The sequence below is a fragment of the Haplochromis burtoni genome, unplaced genomic scaffold (assembly GCF_018398535.1).
Source record: "Haplochromis burtoni strain Fernald_Lab_line unplaced genomic scaffold, NCSU_Asbu1 Contig_385, whole genome shotgun sequence".
NCBI lineage: Eukaryota > Metazoa > Chordata > Actinopteri > Cichliformes > Cichlidae > Haplochromis > Haplochromis burtoni.
The window spans coordinates 217,406-239,885 of record NW_024582746.1 but is presented as its reverse complement, the minus strand read 5'-3'; the positions used below and the strand labels follow the sequence as shown (position 1 = coordinate 239,885).

General features: G+C 41.6%; 1 protein-coding gene across 1 annotated transcript in view; it reads left to right on the top strand.

The window, feature by feature from the left end:
• nav3 (neuron navigator 3) overlaps positions 1 to 22,480 on the top strand; it is a 206,524-nt gene that overhangs the window by 38,144 nt on the left and 145,900 nt on the right. The window contains exons 2-3 of the mRNA XM_042212662.1: positions 12,386 to 12,503; positions 16,229 to 16,281. Of these exons, the coding sequence (XP_042068596.1) occupies positions 12,386 to 12,503; positions 16,229 to 16,281 (171 nt within the window). The remainder of the gene's footprint in view (positions 1 to 12,385; positions 12,504 to 16,228; positions 16,282 to 22,480) is intronic.

Here is a 22,480-nt window from a genome sequence, read left to right as displayed (position 1 = left end):
GTGTGTGTGTGTGTGTGTGTGTGTGTGTGTGTGTGTGTGTGTGTGTGTGTGTGTGTGTGTGTGTGGTACAAGAGAAACACATGCAGAACGGAACCCCTCTTGTTGCTTCATGTCAACAGCTATTAATGGATGAAAACTGCCTTAGAGACCAGTGAGGAAACGCTAAAAGTGACACTGGTGGAAGTGTGTTCTTTTGTGTCTGTGTCCAATTTTAAATTTGTCACAAGCAAAGCTCAAGGAAATCCTGACAGACTGCACTCTAACCTCTGGAACAGCTGGATGGAGGGAAAAGAAAAAAGTTGGTTTATATGTCAAAACAATAACTCTGTCTATTTTTCATCAATTCCTCACATTTTATTGACCAAAAAAGATAGATTAGTAAAGGAAAAAACATAGTAACGTGAACAGCTGTTGCAGCCCTTGCAACAGTAGCGTTTGATTGATAGCCTCAGCTATAAATCTCTGTAATCAAAACACCAAAAAAAATCAACACACATGAAGACACAATCAATCAACAGCATGTGAGAAAAGAAACTGGGAAAATCAACAAATGCCAACAGTGACACACAAACCAAGAATGAGCAACTCCCAGTCTGAGTGAAAGGAGAAGACACTTCCAGCAGGGCTGAGTGAAAAAAACTCTGTGACTCAGCAGCAGTCACCTGTGATTCAGGGCCCAGTCACGGCCCACCAGCTCCAGATGTTTAGTACATTGACACTACACTTACAGTAAATGTCAGGGCTGGTGGGTACTAAGAGCCAAGCTAACCACAGCCGTTATTTAAGCAGTGTTTTTTACTCTGTGTCGGTGTAACTCTTTGATGGCTGCAGATTGCATAAGCTGACTGTTACTGGAACTCTCCCGTGGGTACCAAGCTTCTGTCTGTCTGGGTTCTGTATTTGCCGTGGGTTTTCTTTTTCAATGGATGAGCACTAGTCTAAAAAATGCAGTCACATTTTTTGTTACACTAATATACTGTTGCTTTTAGTTCCACTCTTTCCTCTGTCGAGACAAATGTTTATCAAATACAATGTGATATTAGATAAAGTTGATTAATCCCCATCACAGATGTTGGCAACTGCAACAACAAAGCACAGCTTGTAGATAAGAGTAGCACAGAGAGGACAGAATAAAGATAAGCATAAATCATTCATCCCGCTATTACCTCTGTTGGTAGCTCATCAAATTAATTAGCTGCTAATTCTGCTGCTTTAATGCACAGTGATTTATGAATGATGTCACTGTAGAATGTAGACGGGTAAGGTTTAACTGAGCTGGTGGAGCCACTGTAAAAACCACGGGGGACTAATGGCACGAGAGAGTTAATGATCAAGGCCATTTTCCTCTGGTCTGCAGGTCCCTCTGCTGGTGCCAGCACAGAACTGGCACGCCAGGCACTGAATGATAACCACTTTGCCCTGGGAGGTGACTAAATATTTGCTGCTAAATGAAAGCTTTGGTTTGTGTTTGACCGCTTCATCAGTTCAGTGACTGTGAATATTAATCAGCATTAAATCTTACTTTCTGCTAAATTACTCTTGGGTATGAGGTATCTCTGCATCGTGAACTTTCTTCCTTGAAGCTTCTCTTTCAAACTATTTGAAGAAGTGCCGTGATGGAATCCCCTGCGTCTGACATTAAAAGAGCTACAGGAAACTGAAGTTTATCGACCTTTTTCGACCCTGTTGATGGCACGAAGAGGTTCATTCATGGCGCACAGATTCTTTTTGCAAATCTCAAGCATATTAATTTCAGCAATGAAAGGAGATGAGTGTGAAGAAGCTGTGGAGGTCTGGTGTGCAGAATCTATAGTGTAAAAGAATTCGGGAGACCTTTATATTTGGGTAGATTGAGTCCTTTATTTACCCCAATTTGCAGTGGAAGAAATATAATGGCTGGAAATGGTAAAAGTAGGCAGTTCTTTAGGGATTTGTGCACCAGGTGCAGTCATAAACTCTGTCAGCTTGCACTGATTTTGAGAATTTACAATATCCCATATTATTTTTAAACAAGTTCCCAATACAATTTACTTCCATGGATTACCAACATCATTAAGTATGCTTAAAAACTGTTGCTTGAAATGAATGCCACATGTCTTTCCATAATGGAGCTAACGTGTCTGGTTTCCTTTCTGCTCTGTGCTCTCATTGTTCACATGGCACTTGAAATGCACAATTAGGGTAATAGCATAAGAGAATCAAAGTTAAGTCATTCCAGCAAATCAGTGCTGCAGTGATTTGCTGGAATGACAATGAGCAGTCTGAGAGGCTTGTTAATAAAAGCACTGAGTAAAGAAAGGTACAGTCAAAATGAATGCAGCAGATATCAGGATGCCCTTACTTCACTGATAGAGCCTCACTGCACTGTAATTAATTCACCAATATCAATAATAACAATCACGAATGAAAAGAAAATTACAAACTATAAGTTATATGTAAAATTAATGGAGATGACTTTCTTTATATTCTGTGTATCGTTTGTATTTTAGATTTAGACGTTTTTGTTTCTACTGTGCGAACATTGACTAGGTGATGAGTAAGGAGGAGAGTAAAACTCAGTCTAAGAAACAAAAAATAATAATAAAACAGCATTGGTAGTATTACATTAAAAAGAGAAAAAGGTTAAAATGTCCATCTTAAATTGCCTGCACCCTGTCTGCTACACAGTCAATTGATAAGTCACACCTTCTGAAAAGACACTGCATCTCACAGATCTGTTGCTTTAAGGCCCGGGCAGGGGGAATCTGGTTTATAGGTTATGGCTGCAGAGAACAGAGGGAAATATGCCTCATTACTAACCAAAGAGCCAAAGCCACTCAGGCTTTGAAGTGGCAAGCCATTTCTGGCTTTCACTCTCAAACAGTGATTCACAGGCGATCCATGAATGACTCATTAAGTTAATTCGTACGACCCTCGGACTGCTTTCAGGCAGCCCGCAGCGCCACAAAAGCCAAATGCTGGTGTTTCTGCTATGGTGCCCTCTACTGTTAGTTCTGTGAAAGATACAGCTTACTCAGAGTGATGGAATACGAAGTGTTGTAGAGTGAAGCCAGTGTGTGTCAGTCAAGGCTGGAAACCACTCATCCTTATCCCAAAACCTATTACTAATCAAAATATCTTTTCTTGCTGCTCACTGATGGAACAAAAAAGAAAATGCACTGCATTGAGACAGAAAGGAGAGAGTGATGTATTTCCCTTTGCTTTTAAGAAACTATTTAATTTAAAGTAAAACCAGCCACTTAAAAGAAATGGCTCTCTCTCATGCTCATGCAGAAGCGTGTTTATCATGGACGACTCACATTGTGCTCTCAGAGTCAATAGTGTACTAAACAATCAGCAGTTTCGCAGTCTGACCCGCTCACTAAGTGGCCGAGCGTAGTGTCGCCATCCTGTCCTCGTCCTCTGAGAGGCTTGTTAATAAAAGCAGGCTCTGGCTCTCGGCATTCTGGCTGCCACCCAATCAAAAACCCATTAATCTAGCAATCTACATTAATTTGTTTCTCAACAAGCAGATGGCAGCCCCGACTGAAACCAAACAGGCATGTGTTGTATACAGCATGTAAATTGGCTAATAAATGGGCTTTGTACGCAAACAATAAAGGCCAGAAACGTCCAGTGGGGCTGATACCTGGTCAAGATTTTAGCAGCTGGTGCAGCATTTCTGCCATGTGCTGGTAAAGGTCTGCAAATCTCAGCAATCCCGTCTCACAAGTGACTTACTGTATGTCTGCGTTTTTTCCCATGTGCATTCGATAAAACGTTTAATTGCAAGTAATTCTCATTTCTTCACAAACAGTTTATGATGGCAAAAGCAACAGTTGTTGTCGGTGAAAGTATTTCCAACTCGTGCCTTACTGGAGCCCATTTGATGCTGTCAACCAACCACAGCCAGTCAAACTCAGCAGCTGACTCATCTTGATTTGATGAAAAATGAGGAAGTGTGACTAATCGGAGCAGGCCAGCGATGACTCACACAGATCATGTCCTCATGATTTGGTTTTTGTTGGAATCGGTTTAGGGAATAATTCAAACCCTCTGGGGGAATGATTTGACGGGGTCGTGGTGGATTGTCATCATGATAAGAAGCTGTTTGTGTCCATATATTTCTAGCAGCGCTTTGTGCTACAACAGGAATAGCTAATGACACGGTAGCCTGTTTGTTTCTTCTGATTTATTTGTGTGTTTTTGACTGGGCGGAGCTTGCAGAGGTCAGAACGAATGATTATAGAGCCCTGTGGCATCCCGGAATAGTTGGGTGACAGCCGGAAGCCCCAGGCCACTTGTTAAGGCCTCTAAACAGGAAAGGCATTCAACACAAGCCCCAAATTAAGGTTGTTATCACTATGGTGAGGTGTATAGCTATCTGGGCCTGTAGAAGGAGCTCATCTGGTGAGCTGAGTGGCTAATTAAGACAGTTCCCCACATGATGTTTACATATCACACAAATACCTGATGACTGTAAGAGCTGGCTCAAGCTGTACTTGTCTGGAACCTGGATTTGAAATCAACATTTACTTATTCATTTTTTGTGCTGTTGTTTTAGGGTGGATTCTTTTGTAAAGCACAGAATACGGGTGAGCCACGGAGAGCTCATATATTTGTGTAACTGTGTGCGACTGACACTATGCGTGTCTTTCACCGGCACAGTGGTGGCAGCGTCTGGATCACAGGCCACAGAGCCGGCAGGCCAGACGCTGCCTCACTTGCTGCGGTTTCCATGGTAAAGTATTGTACTGTTTGCGTCTGCGTGCGCAACCGTCTCATAAACCTCCATGTGAGCGTGCACTGTGCGCGTGTGACCTCGCCGGCATCTGTTGCAGTCAACATGTACTTTGGAGGAAGAGATGATTCTTTGAGCACACAGCTGCGATTTAGTGTGTTTGTGGGATTTGTAGTAATTTTCTTTTAATCCCAGTAATAAAACCTACTGTAGAGCAAAGGACATTATATAACAGTGGTAAAATAAAATGATTCAAAAAACCAAAAATATATGACTGAAGTTTATGCATATAATAAAATATATGAAGTTTCTTTATTCAGAGAGTATAGGAAGAAAGACACTGCCAGATTCCATAATACACACTTACTCATGCCTGAATCTGAACGTTGCATTGTAAATATTGTGATTTCAGCACCTCACCTTTCTGTTTTATAGCTGTGCAGTTTCAACGATCTGTTAGACCTGAAGATGATGCAAATCTACTCCTCTGGCTCCTTGTTTGGTGTCACAGCTTCTGGCTGAGAGTGTGTTTGGAGGTTGGATAAAAATGACTTTCTCAAACGGCGGTCATGGGGTTCTGTCTTATAAACATAATTTAGCTGCTGAGTTGATCCAGTGATAGTGTGCTTCGTATAAAGAATCTCACCCCCAGCGGTCCGTTCATCTCGTAGCGAAGGTTAAAGTTGAGCAGAAAATGGATTCTTAAGTGCTGATGCTCGTAGTCACAGCCCCAGAGTTATATTATACTTGGTGTTTTATAGTTAGCGTAACATTTAGTTTTTTTTGTGCCAGGCTGGCTTTGTAAAACAGAATGATAAGAGATATTTGAGCCTTTTTCCTGGCACAGAGTGATGGAAAGCAAGATGTAATAGTTCCCCTCTGTGCTACCTTAAATTTTGCTGCTTTGGCAAATGATTGTCTGTAATTGGTGCTTATAACCACAGACAGTTTATCAAATTGGCCAACAAACTCATCTCTGTCTGAATACAGTCTGCCTGCCGCTGTCTGTCTCTAAATTGTGTTTGTGCTCATCTGTCTCGAGGCTGTTTTGGAGCTGCCACTTCTTTTCCTTTTTGTCTGGCTAGCATCCCTCTCTCACTCTCTATCTTCCTCTCTTTGCTCTTTGGCCTTCAGTCCTGCTGAACTACAGGAGATCAGCGCTGACTGACGCGCACAAGCACATCCAGCATGGATTGTGTGTCCAAACCTCTCCCAGCCGTGCAATTATGTCATTTTCTGCTCAGGGTTTCCCCTGAAATGACAAAGTGGCTTGGCAGATTGTGGCATGAGAAAGTGATGACTGAATGTTTCAGGTTTTAGCAGCATGTGCTTCTTTAGTGTTATCGGCTGATTGCAGTGATGTCATGTGGTCAGCACTAGCCTGAAAGTTACAAATTACTGCTTTGACTCGTTTAGAATAGCTTAGAAAATGTATAAAATGTACTCACACTCACATTCTACTCTGGTGCTAGTACTGCATGTCCATTGTCTGCCATGGAGATGCTCAATAAATTTGAGTGGTATAAATGGATCCAGCTGGGCGAATTTGCAGCAAGACGTTGAAACAGACACACGTTTAATCAGTTTTCCTTGGAAAAGATAAAGCCAAACAAACAGTGATGCACACTGAATAAATTCACAGGAAATGTTGAGTAATACTTTTGTTTAAGAGCCCAAGAGCAGAGAATTAGGGAGAATTGACTTAATTAGCCTCTTCTTCCTTTTCTTTTAGGCTTGTATAAACTGTTGTTCTCGTTTATTCTTTAATTTTTATCTTGTGTGTTTTGTCCCCGGGTAACTCTGATTCACCATTCTTGTAAATTGAACTTGACTGTTCTCTCAGCCCCACATATCTGAACCCAACATATCCAGGCTTGGCTGTGATTGACAGCTGGCATTACAACAAAGGTGCTTCCCACTCATCCCGTTCATGGCCTCCAGATTTTAGGTCCAATCCTGTATTTTTCTGCAGAATTATACATCCTGTAAATAAAGTTCTTATTTTTGATCCCTCATAGCGCCAGGCTGGCCACAAAGAAACTTTGAGTCTATGAAAACTCCCCCCACTTGGGTTTTTGCAAGATTGGAGTAAAACCTGCTGGATGGCCGCCTGCTCTTATTACCTCTAGATTAGGTGGGCTTGAAGGTCTCTCTCCCTCTCTCTGCTATGCCAGAACAAGATAATGAAGATGTGAGGTAACATTTTGTGAGTCAGACTTATCCCTGGAAACACCAGGAAGGTTTTCATGGTAGAAATGGCTTCCAGCTGCTTTGATAATGCAGCTGCAGATTGTCAGTTGCTCCCATTCCAAAAGTTATTGCCCTGAAATGTCATGGCTCCCTCTGGTTTGGAAGTCGTCTTCAGCAGAACTTCAGAATGTCGAGCGTTATGCAAGTCATTGTTTTTACTGAGCCTACAGAAACAGATTGACGCTTTTGCTTCCTCCAGAATTTGCTATTTAAAGAGCATCGGCTTAGATGCACTTTACATCTTAAAAAGTTCAAGCCACTCAAACTCGACAGTCAGAAATGATGACCTCCACTCTTCCTTAGCTGGCTCTCTGTAGCACACTGCTTTCAAATTTAAAATCAGTCATTTACTGAACTTTCTTCAGCACTACTTTGCGATGCCTCACTCTACTTGAATATGTTTACTGTTACTTTATTGGATTGTCTGACATTCTCTGCGAAGAAAGACCTGTGCAGGATTTGATGCTTGAGCTCTGCTTTAACATTCATGTGCTGAAGTGCTTACCTTTATAGAGCATTTGCAGCCAGGTATTACAAGCACAGTGCCAACCTGCTGACTCTTCTGCTGAAATTATTCTTTCGCACATTCAGGAGAAGAAATTGTCAAATTCTACTTATTTGGATCCTATCAGAGATCACCTGTCAGCTGAATAGTACAACCAGTACAGATTTTCTGTTGAGCTAGAGCTTTTGTGGATATCTTCTTTTTTTTTTTTTAACCACGGTGTTGCTTCTGTCTGATCCAAGCAGCCCTTGGTTTGTCATGAACCAGACGTAGATGAAGTAGAGGATGGTGGCGGAACCATTGATTCCATTGGCTCACTGCTCGTTTACTTAATGCGGCTTCATGTTGTGTTTAATTACATTTAGGACCCATGCGGGAGCGGCACTGGTGCCAAGTTGGTTTCTGAGCCAGTGCAGCCACAGAAGAGACGTCTCTCTCCTGGCTTGCATATTTCAAACGGCATTACACAGCTAAATGTCCTCCGAGTGACTGTGTATCTGCTCCAACTCCTTGAATGCAATTAAGCTCTTAATTTATTAGACAGCTTTGGAATGATGCCCTGATTAAAGAGACCATACATTAACAGTCATTCAGTAGAAGTACATTAATGAATACAGTGAGTACTTTATAGGTGAACTTCCTCTCTTCCCCATTTGTGCCTCATTCTTGCATCTCATCTTTCTCTTTTTACCTGGCTCCCCCCGGAGGTTGAGCAGCGCCACTGCAGACTCTGCCAATAGTACCTGCGTAGCTGTAGTCACTGCATTGTGATCAGGACTGTTGAAGGCAGTTTGTCTGCTCCGGGGGTAAGAGCTGCTTGTTAGTAGTATTTGGGAAGCCTGGCGCGCTAGGGGACAGGAGAGGTCTGCAGAGCAGGTGGAGAAAAAGAGGCGAGAGCTACTTCATGTGGTACCAATAAGGATAAGATCACCAGAGATACTGGACTTCTGCTGATTGATGCTGGCTGCCGAAAGAGAGAAAGAGGAAGGAGGGTGGCCAGGAGGAGGGGGAATAATTGTGTGTGTTTACTTGCATATGAGAAGCTGGGGCATTTGGAAATTGTATTGTATGCATGCATGCATGTGTTGTCTCACCCAGCATGTGTGTCAGTGTATGATGTCAGTAGTCTCAGTCAGCACCACTGAAGGTGGCGTTACTGCTGATGTTTTGCCTCTGTCGTAGTGCCAGCTGCTGCTTCCCAAAGCAATTGGGACTCAGCGAGGAGGGGTTAACGAGTACAGAAGGCTGACAGACTCAAATGGGAGTGAGCCGGTGCTCACGCAGTGACAGGAGGCAAGCTTCTTGAGAAATGTTTCTTTGATGTGTGCGCTTTGTCAGAAGCTCAGAGAGCAGAGAAGAGATAGTAAGACCAGATAGTTGAGGAGACAGGTGAGGAGAGCTCCCAGGTCAATGTTGGAGTCAGGACTAGAGTTAGATTTCCAAACATCGGCTTGTTTCATTCTTACCTTTTTCTTTCTAACTGAAGTTGGAGTGAGAAACGGAGAGTCTTTATTTCTTTTAGTCTCTCTTCATGTTTGCCATGCTGTGCCTGATCTCTACTGAAGTTTATTTTTTTCCCTCTTTGAAGCCGATCAGCTGACTGCAGATATCCCAAAATGCCCAGACACAGATCTGGAACAACATAAGACGGTTTTTCCTACAGCAAAAGGCGTTACAGCAATGTCTCCGTGTGTCATATAGTTTCATAGATTGATGGCATTGTGGACAAAAGCAAAGTGGGTTTTCCAGTGTGGTGGTGTATGCTTTCCCAACATATTTTAGTTTGAATGTGAATCTTTAAGCAAACACTGTTCAAAAGTGGGATGGTTAGTACAAAACAAACATTCGAGGTGACTCAGCATTTTTGAGTAAGCTGTCACAAACTTGCTTACATTGTACAACTCACATTTCCTCCACAGGAAAAGTGAATATCTTAGTCCACTTATGCAATAAAGTAAAAGCAAGGTAAAGTTTGTGGTAAGTTTTACTAAAACTGTCGCACAAGTCGATCTGTTTGTACAAGTTTTTGCAAAATTCCCCCAACCCACACAAAATGTGTAAACTAACCTGTTTATTTTGTGTTTGGAAGCCATTTCAATCAATTCAGAAATTGTTTGCATGTTCATTCAAGTCATTGTAACAGCGTTGCCTTGGTCCCCGATTTGATATTTCATCTGCCTCGTTTGGTCTGTCGAGCATTCTTGGAATCTCATTCAATGAAACATTACAATTATCAGTCTGCAAGATGAACTGCCACACCGTGGCAAACAAAGTTTAAAATTCAGAAAGTAAACATGTTGATAATGCACACCTCTGAAGATGTTGTTTACATTAGAGTCATACCCCTCAAGGAGCTGCAGCAGATGCAGAAGCAGCTGGCTATTTTAGCCTTAATTTCACCCAATTTATTGAATCTGCTGAGTATCACACCTTCCTCAAGGGATTACTCCCTCCAAGTTCATCCACCTGTTTTATATTTGCAAAAAGAAAAGTTCTTTGGGCTTCCCTGAGGTGTCAATACACTGAAAGCAGACTAATTCTGATTCATATGAAGCATTTAACCTTAACACTGCTCTACCAAAGAGTGCTGCCTGAGAGAGTCTGACCTCTGTTAGATTAATAGATGAAACTTGCATCTTGACTCTCTGGTTATGCCTTCTTCTTCTGCAATGGTCCAATGGCATCTAACTGGAGAATTATTGCCACCAGCTGTTAAATTTGACAAACTGACCAGTTCAATGAGTAGAAGTGAATAATTTCCCATTTTTTTCTTGATTTTATTTTATTTTTTCAATTGTCTATACCCAAGTGGAAACTTGACCACTGCTCACATGAGTGTGTCTGGTTGCATTCCCCCGCAGAGGCCTTAAACATCTCTTTCCTTATCCTTAAAAGGGAACAGGAACAGAAGACGGTGACTGCTAAATATGACACAAATCAAACCCCCGTTCCTTCATCTTTGGTCTTCGGTTTTGAGCTTGTGTCGACTAGATGACCTTAGCAGTTGAGCAGATTTTACGAAAGCCTTATTGAAATTTCCTGCAGCCTGCTGTGATTGTAGCTGCCACACACTCTTTATTCCTTTTTTTCACACACTTCGCCGCCCCCACCCCGTCTCTCTTTCCTGTTTGTTTACTTGCCCCCCGATGGGACGCGGTTTGCATTTACAGTGTGTTTTTCGGTGCGTCTACGCAAGTCTCCTCATTTGCGAGCGTGCGCCTCTTTTTTGCGACCAGGTCTTAACGGATGTCTGTTTTCCAGCATTCATATTGAAACGGGAGTTTCCCCGATGACGGCTCTCATTTTTTCTGGGTTACACTTTACGACTTCTCATCATGGACAAAGCTGCTGAAGGAAACCACAACAGATACAAATGTATGAGAGGCGGCAACTTTAAAGGAGCAAACTTCCCGCTTCCAAGAAAAAGAAAAGAGCTGGGGAGAAATGCTTTTAATTGGGAGCAGCGTGTGAGGTAAATGAGGGGATGTGAGGATTACTTCAACATGGGAAATGGTTGGCTTTTATGGAAATTTCTTAGGAAATGTCTCAAATTTGAGCTGCTGTGTGGCTTCATGTAGACTTGTTATTCATGATTAAATCTCAAAGTTCAACTCAAGAGAATCAGATCCTTTTTTAAGTTGTAGATTCCTACCCTAATGGATGATCTTACATTTTTGAGGGGATTTTCCCTTCACAAAGTTATTCTTGCTGTTTAGGTCTGTGTTGGATTTTTTTTTTCTTCATCTGGGATTACAAGAACAGCTTTAACAAGCAGCGCTGTAGCAGTTGGTGTCTTTATATGGGCTGCTGCTGCATCTCCATTCGAGCCTTTTAGGACGAAAGACTTCATCTATGGCTGTCTATTAAAATCTGCATCAAATGCACCCACATCACAGTGGGAAGAGCTGGTACTGCTGCCTGACTCTTAGTCAGAGAAGTCTGGAAGGAAATCTTGAAGATTGAAGGGCAAGGGTAAAGTTTGCAAGCTAGAGGGAAATCCTTGGCCCTGCATAGCCACTGATTCTTCTGTATGGTGCATGGGGCCAAGCACTTGGAGGCCAAATGTGATTCATATCTTTCATCTCTGGAGCCTGGTGAATGTGCAACAGCTGTCAAGACTTATCTGCATCTCAACAGACAAAGCTTCACTTATCAGTCAGCTTATGGGCTTTAATGAAAGATAAAGATTCTGTTAAGAGTTTTAGGCGACAATGCAAAGGATTGTATGACTTGCTGCCCTTCCAGGTTTGAAAGATTCAGTTAGGAAGTGAATTCACCTGTTCCTGCAAACATCTGGATCTGTGTTTTACACATCAAGGAAGACTTTTCAAATCTGTTCTGAGTTGTTTCAAATTTGTTTAGCAGTGTTCTAGTTTTCTGGGTGTTCGGTAAATATTCTGTATAGAAACACAGAGTAGTTGTGCAGTCTGTCATTTTAAAATCAAATGCCAGCATCAGATAGAGAACTAGTATTAAGGATGAAGTGTGTGTTTGTGTGTTCGTGTCTGGGCCCGAATGTCAAACCTTGATGAAATATTTGTGCCTGAGCAGCAAAGATGTGCAAGGAATCCGAGTGTTTGAACATTATTCCCTGGCAGGCATTTACCACTTTTCTTGTAAAGTGTGAGGAGCAGAGCAGAACGCTGTTATAGGATGGATGGCGGGGAGGGGATCTCAGCACTGGTTTTGTGATTGAAGGCTATCAAAGTCAGCAAGATTCAAGTAGCCTTTAGAGCAAAGCCACAAAACTCAGCATCCCTTCCTTTCTGCCATTCAGTGTACAGTCTTTCTTAAGTTTTCGACATCCCGTAACTAATGTTATGATTTGTTGGGATCCTGTGTGGTGTAACTAATGGGTCTAAAACAATACACACACACAAATTGACAGAGTGTTTGTTCTGTTGTTACAGATCTACACAGACTGGGCCAATCACTACCTGGCCAAGTCTGGCTGTCCGCGTCTCATCAAGGACCTGAGCCAGGATGTCACCGATGGAGTCCTGCTGGCACAGATCATCCAGATCATAGGTGAGCATCTGTGTGTGTTCTCTTTCAGTGTTTTAACTTAATCCACTTTTGTGCAGATCACAGTTAAAAAGATAAAGTAGATACAGTCATGAAGAGACAGAAACACTGACTTCTCTCATACAAACAGTGTACAGTCTTGCTTTGAGCCTAACTTTCAATATTTAAAAAAAGAATATTAATGAAGTACAGATGGATGAAGCCCATGTATTACCAACAGAGAGTGTGTGTGTGTGTGTGTGTGTCTCTATAGTTTGCTCTGTTTGGTGGATGAATCGACCACCCACTCACTCACACAAACACAGTATTTGAGCTTTGTTGTGGTGAGTTGGAGCGAAGCAGTTTCTCAGTCTGAAATTTGGGCCAAATCACAGCAGCTCTTTCTTGTTTTGGGTGCTGGGCAAACTATAAGAGCACAGATCTATAACTCACCCATGGGTGCAGAGGCATGTGTCTCCCATTGGAGTACAGAGAGTCTTTACTTCTCTCTCCCTTTCTGTTGGTCTCTTTTTTTCGTGCCTCATGTCTCTCTGGCTTGTTGCACCCTGCTTCTCTCCATCCTTGATTCCCTCACTCTGTTTTTTTCTCCTTCTGTTCCTGTTTTCATTTGACGACACCTTACTGTGCAACATGTGTGAGAGATTAGGATTAAATAGATGGAATAAAACTGCAGCTGCTGATGTTGGTCATGATTTTTGCAGTCTCAGCAGAAATTACACAGAGAAGGATTGACTGAAGACTGGCCAGTGATGTTGTTGCAGTGGGAGGCAAACAGTTTCCTGACACAAATAAATAGACCTCCTATAAATTTTGGGATAAGTGGATAAATTGGGTGGATCAGGTCAACTGACTGTTTCTATTTGGTTTTGTACTAACTTCAATTTCAGTTAAAATACAATTGTTATGAAGACTCAGAGTAAACCTCCTCCACTAAGACCAAAATCCTTCCAGTAGTTTGAATAAAAGGTGATCCCAATCTAACATTAAAGGGGTTCCTCCGTTGCCTGTTTTCCACCTTTGCACCAGGTTTCTTATTTTTTAAATTTAGATTTTTTTTCTTTTAATTAAATGTCAAAATACAAAAAAAGACACAAGAAAAAGTCAGACAAAGACATGGAGTGAGTATGTGGATCAGACACATCAAATTATTCTTTTCCTTTGTCTTTGGATAACAAATCATAAAAACAGTCCAGTTGCTTTTTTGGCATCTTACGTTTACAATTAACTCTATAAAAGCTTCTCAAAAGCAGAGGTGTCCATCATTTGTTCAGTGACTTTGAGATTATTTCCAAATCTTAAAGAGTCTGGCACAAGTTACAAAACACACCATTGATGCTCTCACAACAAACCTATTCAGCTGCAATAAGGCACCCCAGAGCCTTGCTGACATTGGTGGTCCATGCAATCCCAAACATCTTTTCCAAAAAGGAAATACTTTGCAGCATTCCCAAAATGCATGCACATAAGTGCCTCTTTCAGTCCTTCATTTCCAGCATAAACCATCTTTAATCAAACCCATTTTATGTAAGGGAAGGAGGATAGTAATATCAACTATTTTGTATTAAATAAATTCGCCTTTGGCTTCCCTGGCAAATTTCCGGCTTTTGGAAATAATGTTCTCCGATGACTCATCATGGAACGTGAAGGTTTTTTCCCCCCAGGTTATCCTAAGACTGCTGATGTTCCTGTTTGTCCAGGGACACCTTTCATACCATGAGGATGCTTTGTGGTATATTGTTGGAAGTTGTACATCACACAGCATTGGGATAGTTCCTCGATGCAGCTGGATATTTCTTCTTATATAATCCCTTATTTGTTGGCGTTTCCAAAAATTACCAGATCCCACCAAATTCTGTTTTTCCTTGAGTGTAATAAATAAAATAAAATCACTTTCTTTGAAGAAACCATCAGTTTTGACACAATTTCTTAACCACTGAGCCCCACAAATAGTCTGTTTATACCAATTCTTATTTTGGTATTAAACCATATAGAGGAGAGATTCTAAATTTTTATACAATACATTATATTTGTTCACATTGTCATAAAATTAGGTTTACTCCTGCTTCATAGCTTGAGTTTATACTTATAAAGGAGTAAAGGGAGAGGGAAGTTCTCTTTCAATCAAGATCCAGTTCAAACTGAATTTTTCCCAGTCCAGTGTTTGGCCAGCTCTGCCATTTCGATGACGTGCTGTAGGATCCTACACGTGTGGCAGTGATAGATGTGCTAATTTTGTCCAGAGTTTCCTCCATTCCAAAGAAACTGTTTGATCGTATTATTATATCCAAATAACAACTGCTGCAGAATACACAGTGGATCCATGCCAGTTGTATAATTTATCTGTGGGGCTATAATCATCTTTACTATTTACCTTCCCCACAGTGTGAGTTGTATCCTGTTCTGATTATCCAAATTAACTTTTGCTTTTATCTAATAGAATTTCTAAATTAGTGGCAATGATCTCTGAAATATTGGGATTTAATTTGATTCCCATGCATTTCATTCCTTTAGACAGCCATTTGAACTTCAATGAGGGCAATAAATTAAGGAAGCAAGCTGAAGATGTTGGCATGGCTTCTTTGGCTTATGGCATTTAATTTTGCAACCAGATTATTTAAAAATCCACCTCCAATAATCCTAATAGAGAACAGGAGCATCATTGCACCAGGTTTCTTGACATTTGGCTTTGTGGTGTTTGCATAATCTTGCTGACAGACAGACAAAGAGCAGTAAAAACATACCACCGCCTCAGCTTTGACTTAGCAGAGCGAGAAGGGACCAAGTAACCAAGCTGTTTTCACACACATGTCAGGACATTTTAAAAGGATCATCTATCAAAGACGCTGACAAACAGTGCCATCCTGACGTTGTTCAACTTATGCATTATTTTGGACGGCAGTAACACATGTAGTGTTGAATGAGCTGCTTATAAGCCTGTATTCGGTTAGACCCTGAACACAGGGCAGGACTTCAGCAGCCAAATGCAGTCCCTGCTGCCATGCTAGCTGCTGGTAGTAAATTCCTCCCAAACTGACAACTGGCTAAGCTGCCTGCAACCACACAGTAATAATGAGTAATTCATCACATTTTTCAAGTAAGTTACCCAGCAGTGGCTCTTATATAATAAAGTATTAGCATCTTTCAGACACTTTTCTCTCACACAGTCTTTTTCTTCTTCTGGCATCTGTCATAGCTTGCTCTCTCCTTTTTTCCTCCATCTTCATCAGTTTGGCAAAACTTTGTGTGGGACTCTCTCTCCTTTCTTTTAAACACACACACACAGACACACACATGCACACACACTTTCTTGTCTATGTGCTTAGTTTCTTCCTTTCTGCAGTCTGTCTCACTAAATCTTCTCCTGTCTCACTTCCTTACTCTCACATTCACGCCAGCGTCTCTCTCTCTCTCCCCCTTTCTCCCACACACACACAGATTGAAACTTTACCCCTCCTGCAGACAATGAGGCCAAGCTGGCCTGTCAGTAACTCTCTGGCGGCAGCTGACGAATTAGGTAGCTTTGCTTCCCAGACCTCTCTGGAGTTGATCTGCACCTTAACTCGCGCGTGTGCGCTCATGCACTCACTCATGCACTCTCCAGCGCTAATCTCAGAGTTTTCCTGCTGTATTTTTTACCTTGAACTCAAAAGTCCCTGGATGTCAGGATGTTAAATTTCAGTATGGGTCTACTGTAAAAATCTCATGTCTTCATTTCCTTTCTCATGCAGCAAATGAGAAGGTGGAGGATATCAATAGCAGCCCCAGGAGCCAGTCGCAAATGGTGAGTGCATTTTAGCCTAACTCTTATATTGTTTTAAAGCACTGTTGCATGAGAGCAGCTTGTTAATGAAGAGTATTTATCTGGTAAGACAGATTTGGCAGCATTTAGGAGATGCCCTCATCAACAGCGACTGACAGCATTATAAACCTGTGGATATAAATATATTAACAGAGACAGTGTTGTCATGAGCAGCTCTCACTTCTATTTGGATTTAAGTGATCAAGAGCTAAGATAAAGTAATGGTTTCATATATTATTTGAGTGAGAAAAAGTTACATTGTATAAAGTACTCACACTTGGTTTGAGTTTGCAATCTGTTGGTTTTGTGCTGATTTTTAAATGCAGACTGACTAGTTAGCAGTAGTAGTAAAACTGATTCAACTAGTTCCCTTTATAATACGCTTTGCTGTTGGCAATTCTTTCACCACCTCTTGTATATGCAAAGTCTCACTTCTCCTGAACCCAGCCACAGATTTCTAGCAGTAAATAAGAGTCATATATGATCAGAGCCCCTCATGACTCTTGTTTTTCTGGTCAGAAAAATGGTGATGACCACTTTAACCGCAGTTGACCAACTGACCAAAAACAGTTTCATCTTGGACTTCTTTGCCATTTTGAAAAATCTGTATTTCTGGCTGCTCTGCGGCTGAGTGGTGTTGGCAGTGTCGTGTTTCCCCTCTGTTAATGAGATGACGGGCTGCATAACCGCTGATTTTCGTCACTGTGAGATAATTACCCCTCACTTTAACCAGAGTTGACTAAGTGTTTATGTAGTGTTGGTTTGCCCTTGGCATCTGCCCTCCTGCCATTAAAAGTGACTAAAGCAGTTTTAGCTGCTCTGGCTTGCTTTCTTAATAAAACACTGGGGGCGACGAGTGTGTTTGGTCCCAACGGCGTGTGTCAACCTTTGTCATAGGTGTACCACAGTGTCTCTTTGTGCTATTTTCTCATATGGATCAATTTTAACAGATGGACTTCCAACAAGGCAAGAACATTTATTTGATAAAAATCACTGTTTCTTCCCAAAAGCATCCCATTACCAGAATGAACCGAAACATATTTCTACAACTTGTTTCACACAGCAGTTTTCAGCTGTTCCATGGTGAGTCCAGCTGTGGTGAAAGCAGACTGTGCACTATGTTGGAAAAACAAGTTTAAAGAACCAGGAAGGAAGAAAACGTTAGAGTCATCAAGACCTTGCAGACCCCTAATGTGTGTGAGAGTTCACTGTGTTAAAACCTGCAAAAATAAAACTCTTGCAAATGTATTTTTCTTGTCATATAAAATGATTCTAGTCCTGCCTGGAAACAGCTGAATCCAGACTCTTGCACTGGTCACTAAGGGCAAGCTTCTGCAGCAATGCAAGTATGTGTTTCGATACGCCAGCGTTCGCTCCGGGTGTTTGTGTGTGTTCGTGCAGTTTGCTCTTTGTCCCAGTCGCTTACTAAGCCCATTGATCCACCACCTGCTCTGACTGCAGAGGGTCTGGCCAGCTTGGGAAAAAGAAGTTTGAGGAAGCACAGTTGCTTATAGAGTGAGTGAGAAAGGAAGGAAATATCTGTCACGCACATACAAACAACTCTACAACGATGCAGCCAACTAGCAGTGTTTGAAGGTTTTTACAATGGCAGATACTGTAAAATAGCAGCTTGCTAATTAGGATATGTGAAATCATGTTAATCTTACATTTAAATTACATGTTAAGCACAAAGCACTCTAAGCACCAATGTGTGTAAAGTGAAGCAGGAGTCTGTTAAGTTCAAGCTAACCTTCATGGTCAGGTGGATGCAGCTTCTATGATTTTGTCTTTCTTTTCATGTACAGTTAAATTTTCAGGTCCCGTTTCAGATTGTAAAAGACTCAAAGTATTGTGAAACAACGCTAATAATCAGTTCTTACTTCATTAAAACTTTATGAAAAATAAAGTTAATTAAAGCTGCAAGCAGCGTTATGAGGGCCCTCGCACCCCCGGCGCGTCGAGCCACGCCCAACACCTGAAACCAGCACGTCCGATCTGATGTCACATTGATGGAATTCATGCATTTAACCACCAGCTAACATTTCATCTCATTCATTCATGATTAGTTAGGCGTCCCACTAGGTGGCGCTCTAACTATTACTGACAAATGGCATAACAAACATTTCCCAGCTCGAGTCTCATCACACCTATGACCTTTGGGAGAGATTGAACATTGTGTTTTTGATTGACAGCAGATTACTGCTTTTTGACGAGTGATTGAAACCACGTGCCGCCATTACCACCCCGTTTCCCTGAACGAAAAAGCTTCGCAATTTAACATCACAAAGGTCTTTAGATTCCACACACTGGAGATTGCATCAATCTGATGAAATCCCTTGGAGGAGTTCGTCAAAGTAGACGTGCCTGAAAAGAGGGGAAAATGTCGCCAAAATTACACATTAATTTTAAAATGGCTGACTTCCTGTTGGATTTGGGATATTGCTCCAAGAGACTTTTTTGTACATCTTGATATCTCCTATAAGCTTACCAGGTTTCAGACTCATACATAAAACACAGAGCAGGGGCTGTGGTTTTGAAATTTTGTAGGGGGCGCTGTGGAGCCATTTTGGGATATTCAATGAAAATGATCACATGACAAAAAAGCCTTCATCACATTGGAGGTAGTGCACCAAATTTCAAGACTTTTTAACTTTCCAAGCCCCTCAAAAGCCAACTTCATTTTCATGGTGAACCGCGTTGCCATCAGGGTGCGCCATTCAGTTTAAACTCACAATTTTCAGCACTAAAGCATCATGAAGGACTGATGGTGATATTCACCGCTTTTGAGGTGGCCACGATGAACCTGTGAAAATCAGTACAACAAAATTAAAGCCATGACATTTCCTGTTGCCACTAGGTGGCGCTGTCGTATTCCCGACAATGGGCACATCAATCTGTTCAGGGCGGGTCTGACATCATGCCTGTAAAGTCTGGTACTGATCAGACTGGATTTCATTGAGTTATACTAATTTGTTTCTTCATGGCGTGACATCAAAGTTCGCCATGCTGCTGGGGTCACACCCTTTCGCGAAAACTCACAGTTTTCACTGTAACCCAAGACCAACTCCTTAAGGCTTTCCTGGAGAAATTTGAGGCTGCAGATGTCACCCATCACATACTGTACCCCAAAGTGTAAAACATGACATTTCCTGTTCCCACTAGGTGGCGCTGTCCCTGTGTCAAATATGGCAGTTGAAATATGTTCAGGGGTGGAGCCTTATCATATGTGTTCACTTTGGTCAAGGTCAGAAAATGTATGACAAAATGAGAGGCAATAAGATTTTCATGGCGAGTCATCGAAATTCGCCATGGCGCCACGGCCTCATACGTATTGTGAAAACTCAAAAGCTCCGCAATTTAACATGGCACAAGGGTGTAGTTGACACTGTACCAAATTGAAGCTTATGACGACCAAATCCCAAGGAGGAGTTCGAAAAGTTCGAGGCATGGAAATGGCAAAATTAGAGCCAAAATGTCACCTTCTCTTCCAAATAGGCGGACTTCCTGTTGGGTTTGCGTCAATGGGCCCACAGACTTTTTTGTTCGTCTTGGCATGATACACATGTGTGCCAAATTTCATACATGTAGCTCAAACCATGTGGTCGTAGGGCTGCATTTAACAAGGCATAGGTGGCGCTCTAGAGCCATTTCCCAGTGTTCATATGTAAAACCATTAAAATACAAAATTTTTCACCAGACCTGGCATGTGTGCAAAATTTCATGAGTTTTTGAGCATGTTTAGGCCCTCAGAAAGGCCCTTGTTTTGCCTGAATAATAATAAGAAGAAGAAGAAACGGAGCAGATACAATAGGGCCTTCGCACTCTCGGTGCTCGGGCCCTAAAAACAGAAGTCAGTCTAATGTGTGTGTTCACGTAGCAGTGATCAGTGACCAGGTTTGCCCATTGGCTGCTTTATGTTTTTTCTGTATGAACATGATCCCAGATTGCAAACTGCTTTTGCCTTGGCTTCACCAAATGAACTGTATTACCCTAAGAGATAAACGTGATAACACTTGAACATATGGTGGCTTTCCGAGAGCAAAACAATGTTGTTTGGGTTGCCTATCCTGCGAGCTCGACCACTAACATTAATTTGAAACATAAGTTACTCACTGACAACTTGTCCCCATATCAAGCTATTTTTTTCTCACTCTTGGCTGTGTATTTATGACATGAGCTGTGAATTTTGGAAATCTGCCACTGGCCACCTTACACCTGGAGCTTAAACGCCTTGGCCAGAGACATGACAGTAGCAACAGCTGTCAGTGGAGGGACAGATGAGTCTGATTTACTTCCTCTGCACAGCTTTTCCCCCTCATTTGGGACTTTAGGCGGTGATCCTGGAGTCACAAGCCTGTTTCTCTAACTGGTAGGTCGCTGGCGCTCTGTCGAGTGGAGCGAGGCCAACTGAGCAGCTGCTGGAAGATGATGAACAGAAACCAGCACGACATCAGCATCTGCAAGCTCGTCTGCTAATCTACATACATAATGCGCTCTTTTTTTCCCCTCTAAATCCTTGTTCACAATACAAAAGGGCCACAGGTCAGTTGAAATCCAGTCACTTCCAGCAGTTTTTTGTTTTGTTACAAACAAAAAATGTTGTTGATATTTATTTGGTCTTTGAAGTGAATTGTGTAAAATGTGCGTTTCATAGTTATCTTCTACAAACAGTCAGTACAGTCCAATCATTTTCCCCCTTCTCATGTTATTTCATGCAAGCATGCTTTATCATACAAGTGAAGGGTAAAATTTAAAGTATATTCCATTGAGTATAGATTTCACAGTCTTTGCATTTCGTGTTGACCTCTCACACTTAGCTAGCCAGCACACTGTGGAAGTCCCTTTCCATCGCCCCTGAGTTCTTGGCCCTTATAATTACAAGACTAAAGGGTTATTACCGTTGACTGCTCGTGGGCTTGTGGGATAATATGCTGAAGAACAGTGGAAGTATGAATTATTAGAAACTCTTTTCAAGTTCTCTTCACCTGGTCTAATTTGCTCTCATTAAGAACAATATGTTAAAGAGTCTGATCTTTGATTGCCTTACTAATACAGTGTATAACAAAAGCCTCCATTTATCTCATGCATAACACTGAAATGGAGATGGAAATAGCACAGCTGAAGCACAGTTAAGTTTAACCTTTTGAATAATACACTTGAAGTTACAGTTACACTTATTCTCATGTCGCTTATATCCTCTTTTAGATGCTTTGATCCTGGACTTAATCATTTTAATAATGCATACAGATTCCTTTTTGTCACTTGCAGGTGAAGCGAAAGCAAATTATATCAGACCTCTACTGTGGCCACATCTGTACTGTAAAACAAATGCTTCCAGGAATGGAAAACATTTTTCTTGTTTGTTAATATGTTAGTTAATACAGAGTAGTGCTAGGCTACCTGACCATACCATCCACTACTGTATCCAGCGGGCTACTGATTTCAGCCTCAGAAGGAACATCTGCAGCCACTACAGTACCCAGCAAAGATAATGAGAGATTGTAACAACTGGGTTTTAATACTAAGAGGCTGTCAACCCAACAAAGTGCACTTTAGTTTCTTTGTTAACCTGTTTTCTGCTTTGTGATAACAATAGAGAGTAGAAACTGAAGGTTTGGGAATTACCAGTTTCGTTTTTCCCACTATAGTCTTCACCCCAGTATACTTGTAGTGAATTGAATGCTCTTTTCATTTTTGAATCTGGGAGACATCCATCTGCTAAATGCCTGTGATGTCAAGCTGTAAATGCATTCTGTGGATTAAAGAGCTCACACAGGGTTTTTGTTCATCTCCCTCACCTGCGGCATGCGCTGCTCTCCCTCTGTCATGTAAAACCTCATGCCCCCTGACAGTGCAGTTTCTCATAATTGTACAGACATCTAAAGAAATTAGATGCACACCCAGGTTTTTGAATTGAGCGAGGGATTCTTTTTTTTCTTCCAAAATTATTTCTCAGAAGAATCGTGCTCAAACATGAGAACGGCAGGCGAGGGATGGCAGAAGAGGCCCATTCAGCAGAAAATATTAAAGCCTTGCAACACTAATCCACTTCATTATAGACAGACATCATTAGCAAACCACTGAGTGCTTCCTTGCAATACGGATGACTGTGCAGTTTGACTTTCTCAGGGAGTGTGTGTGTGTGTGTGTGTGTGTGTGTGTGTGTGTGTGTGTGTGTGTG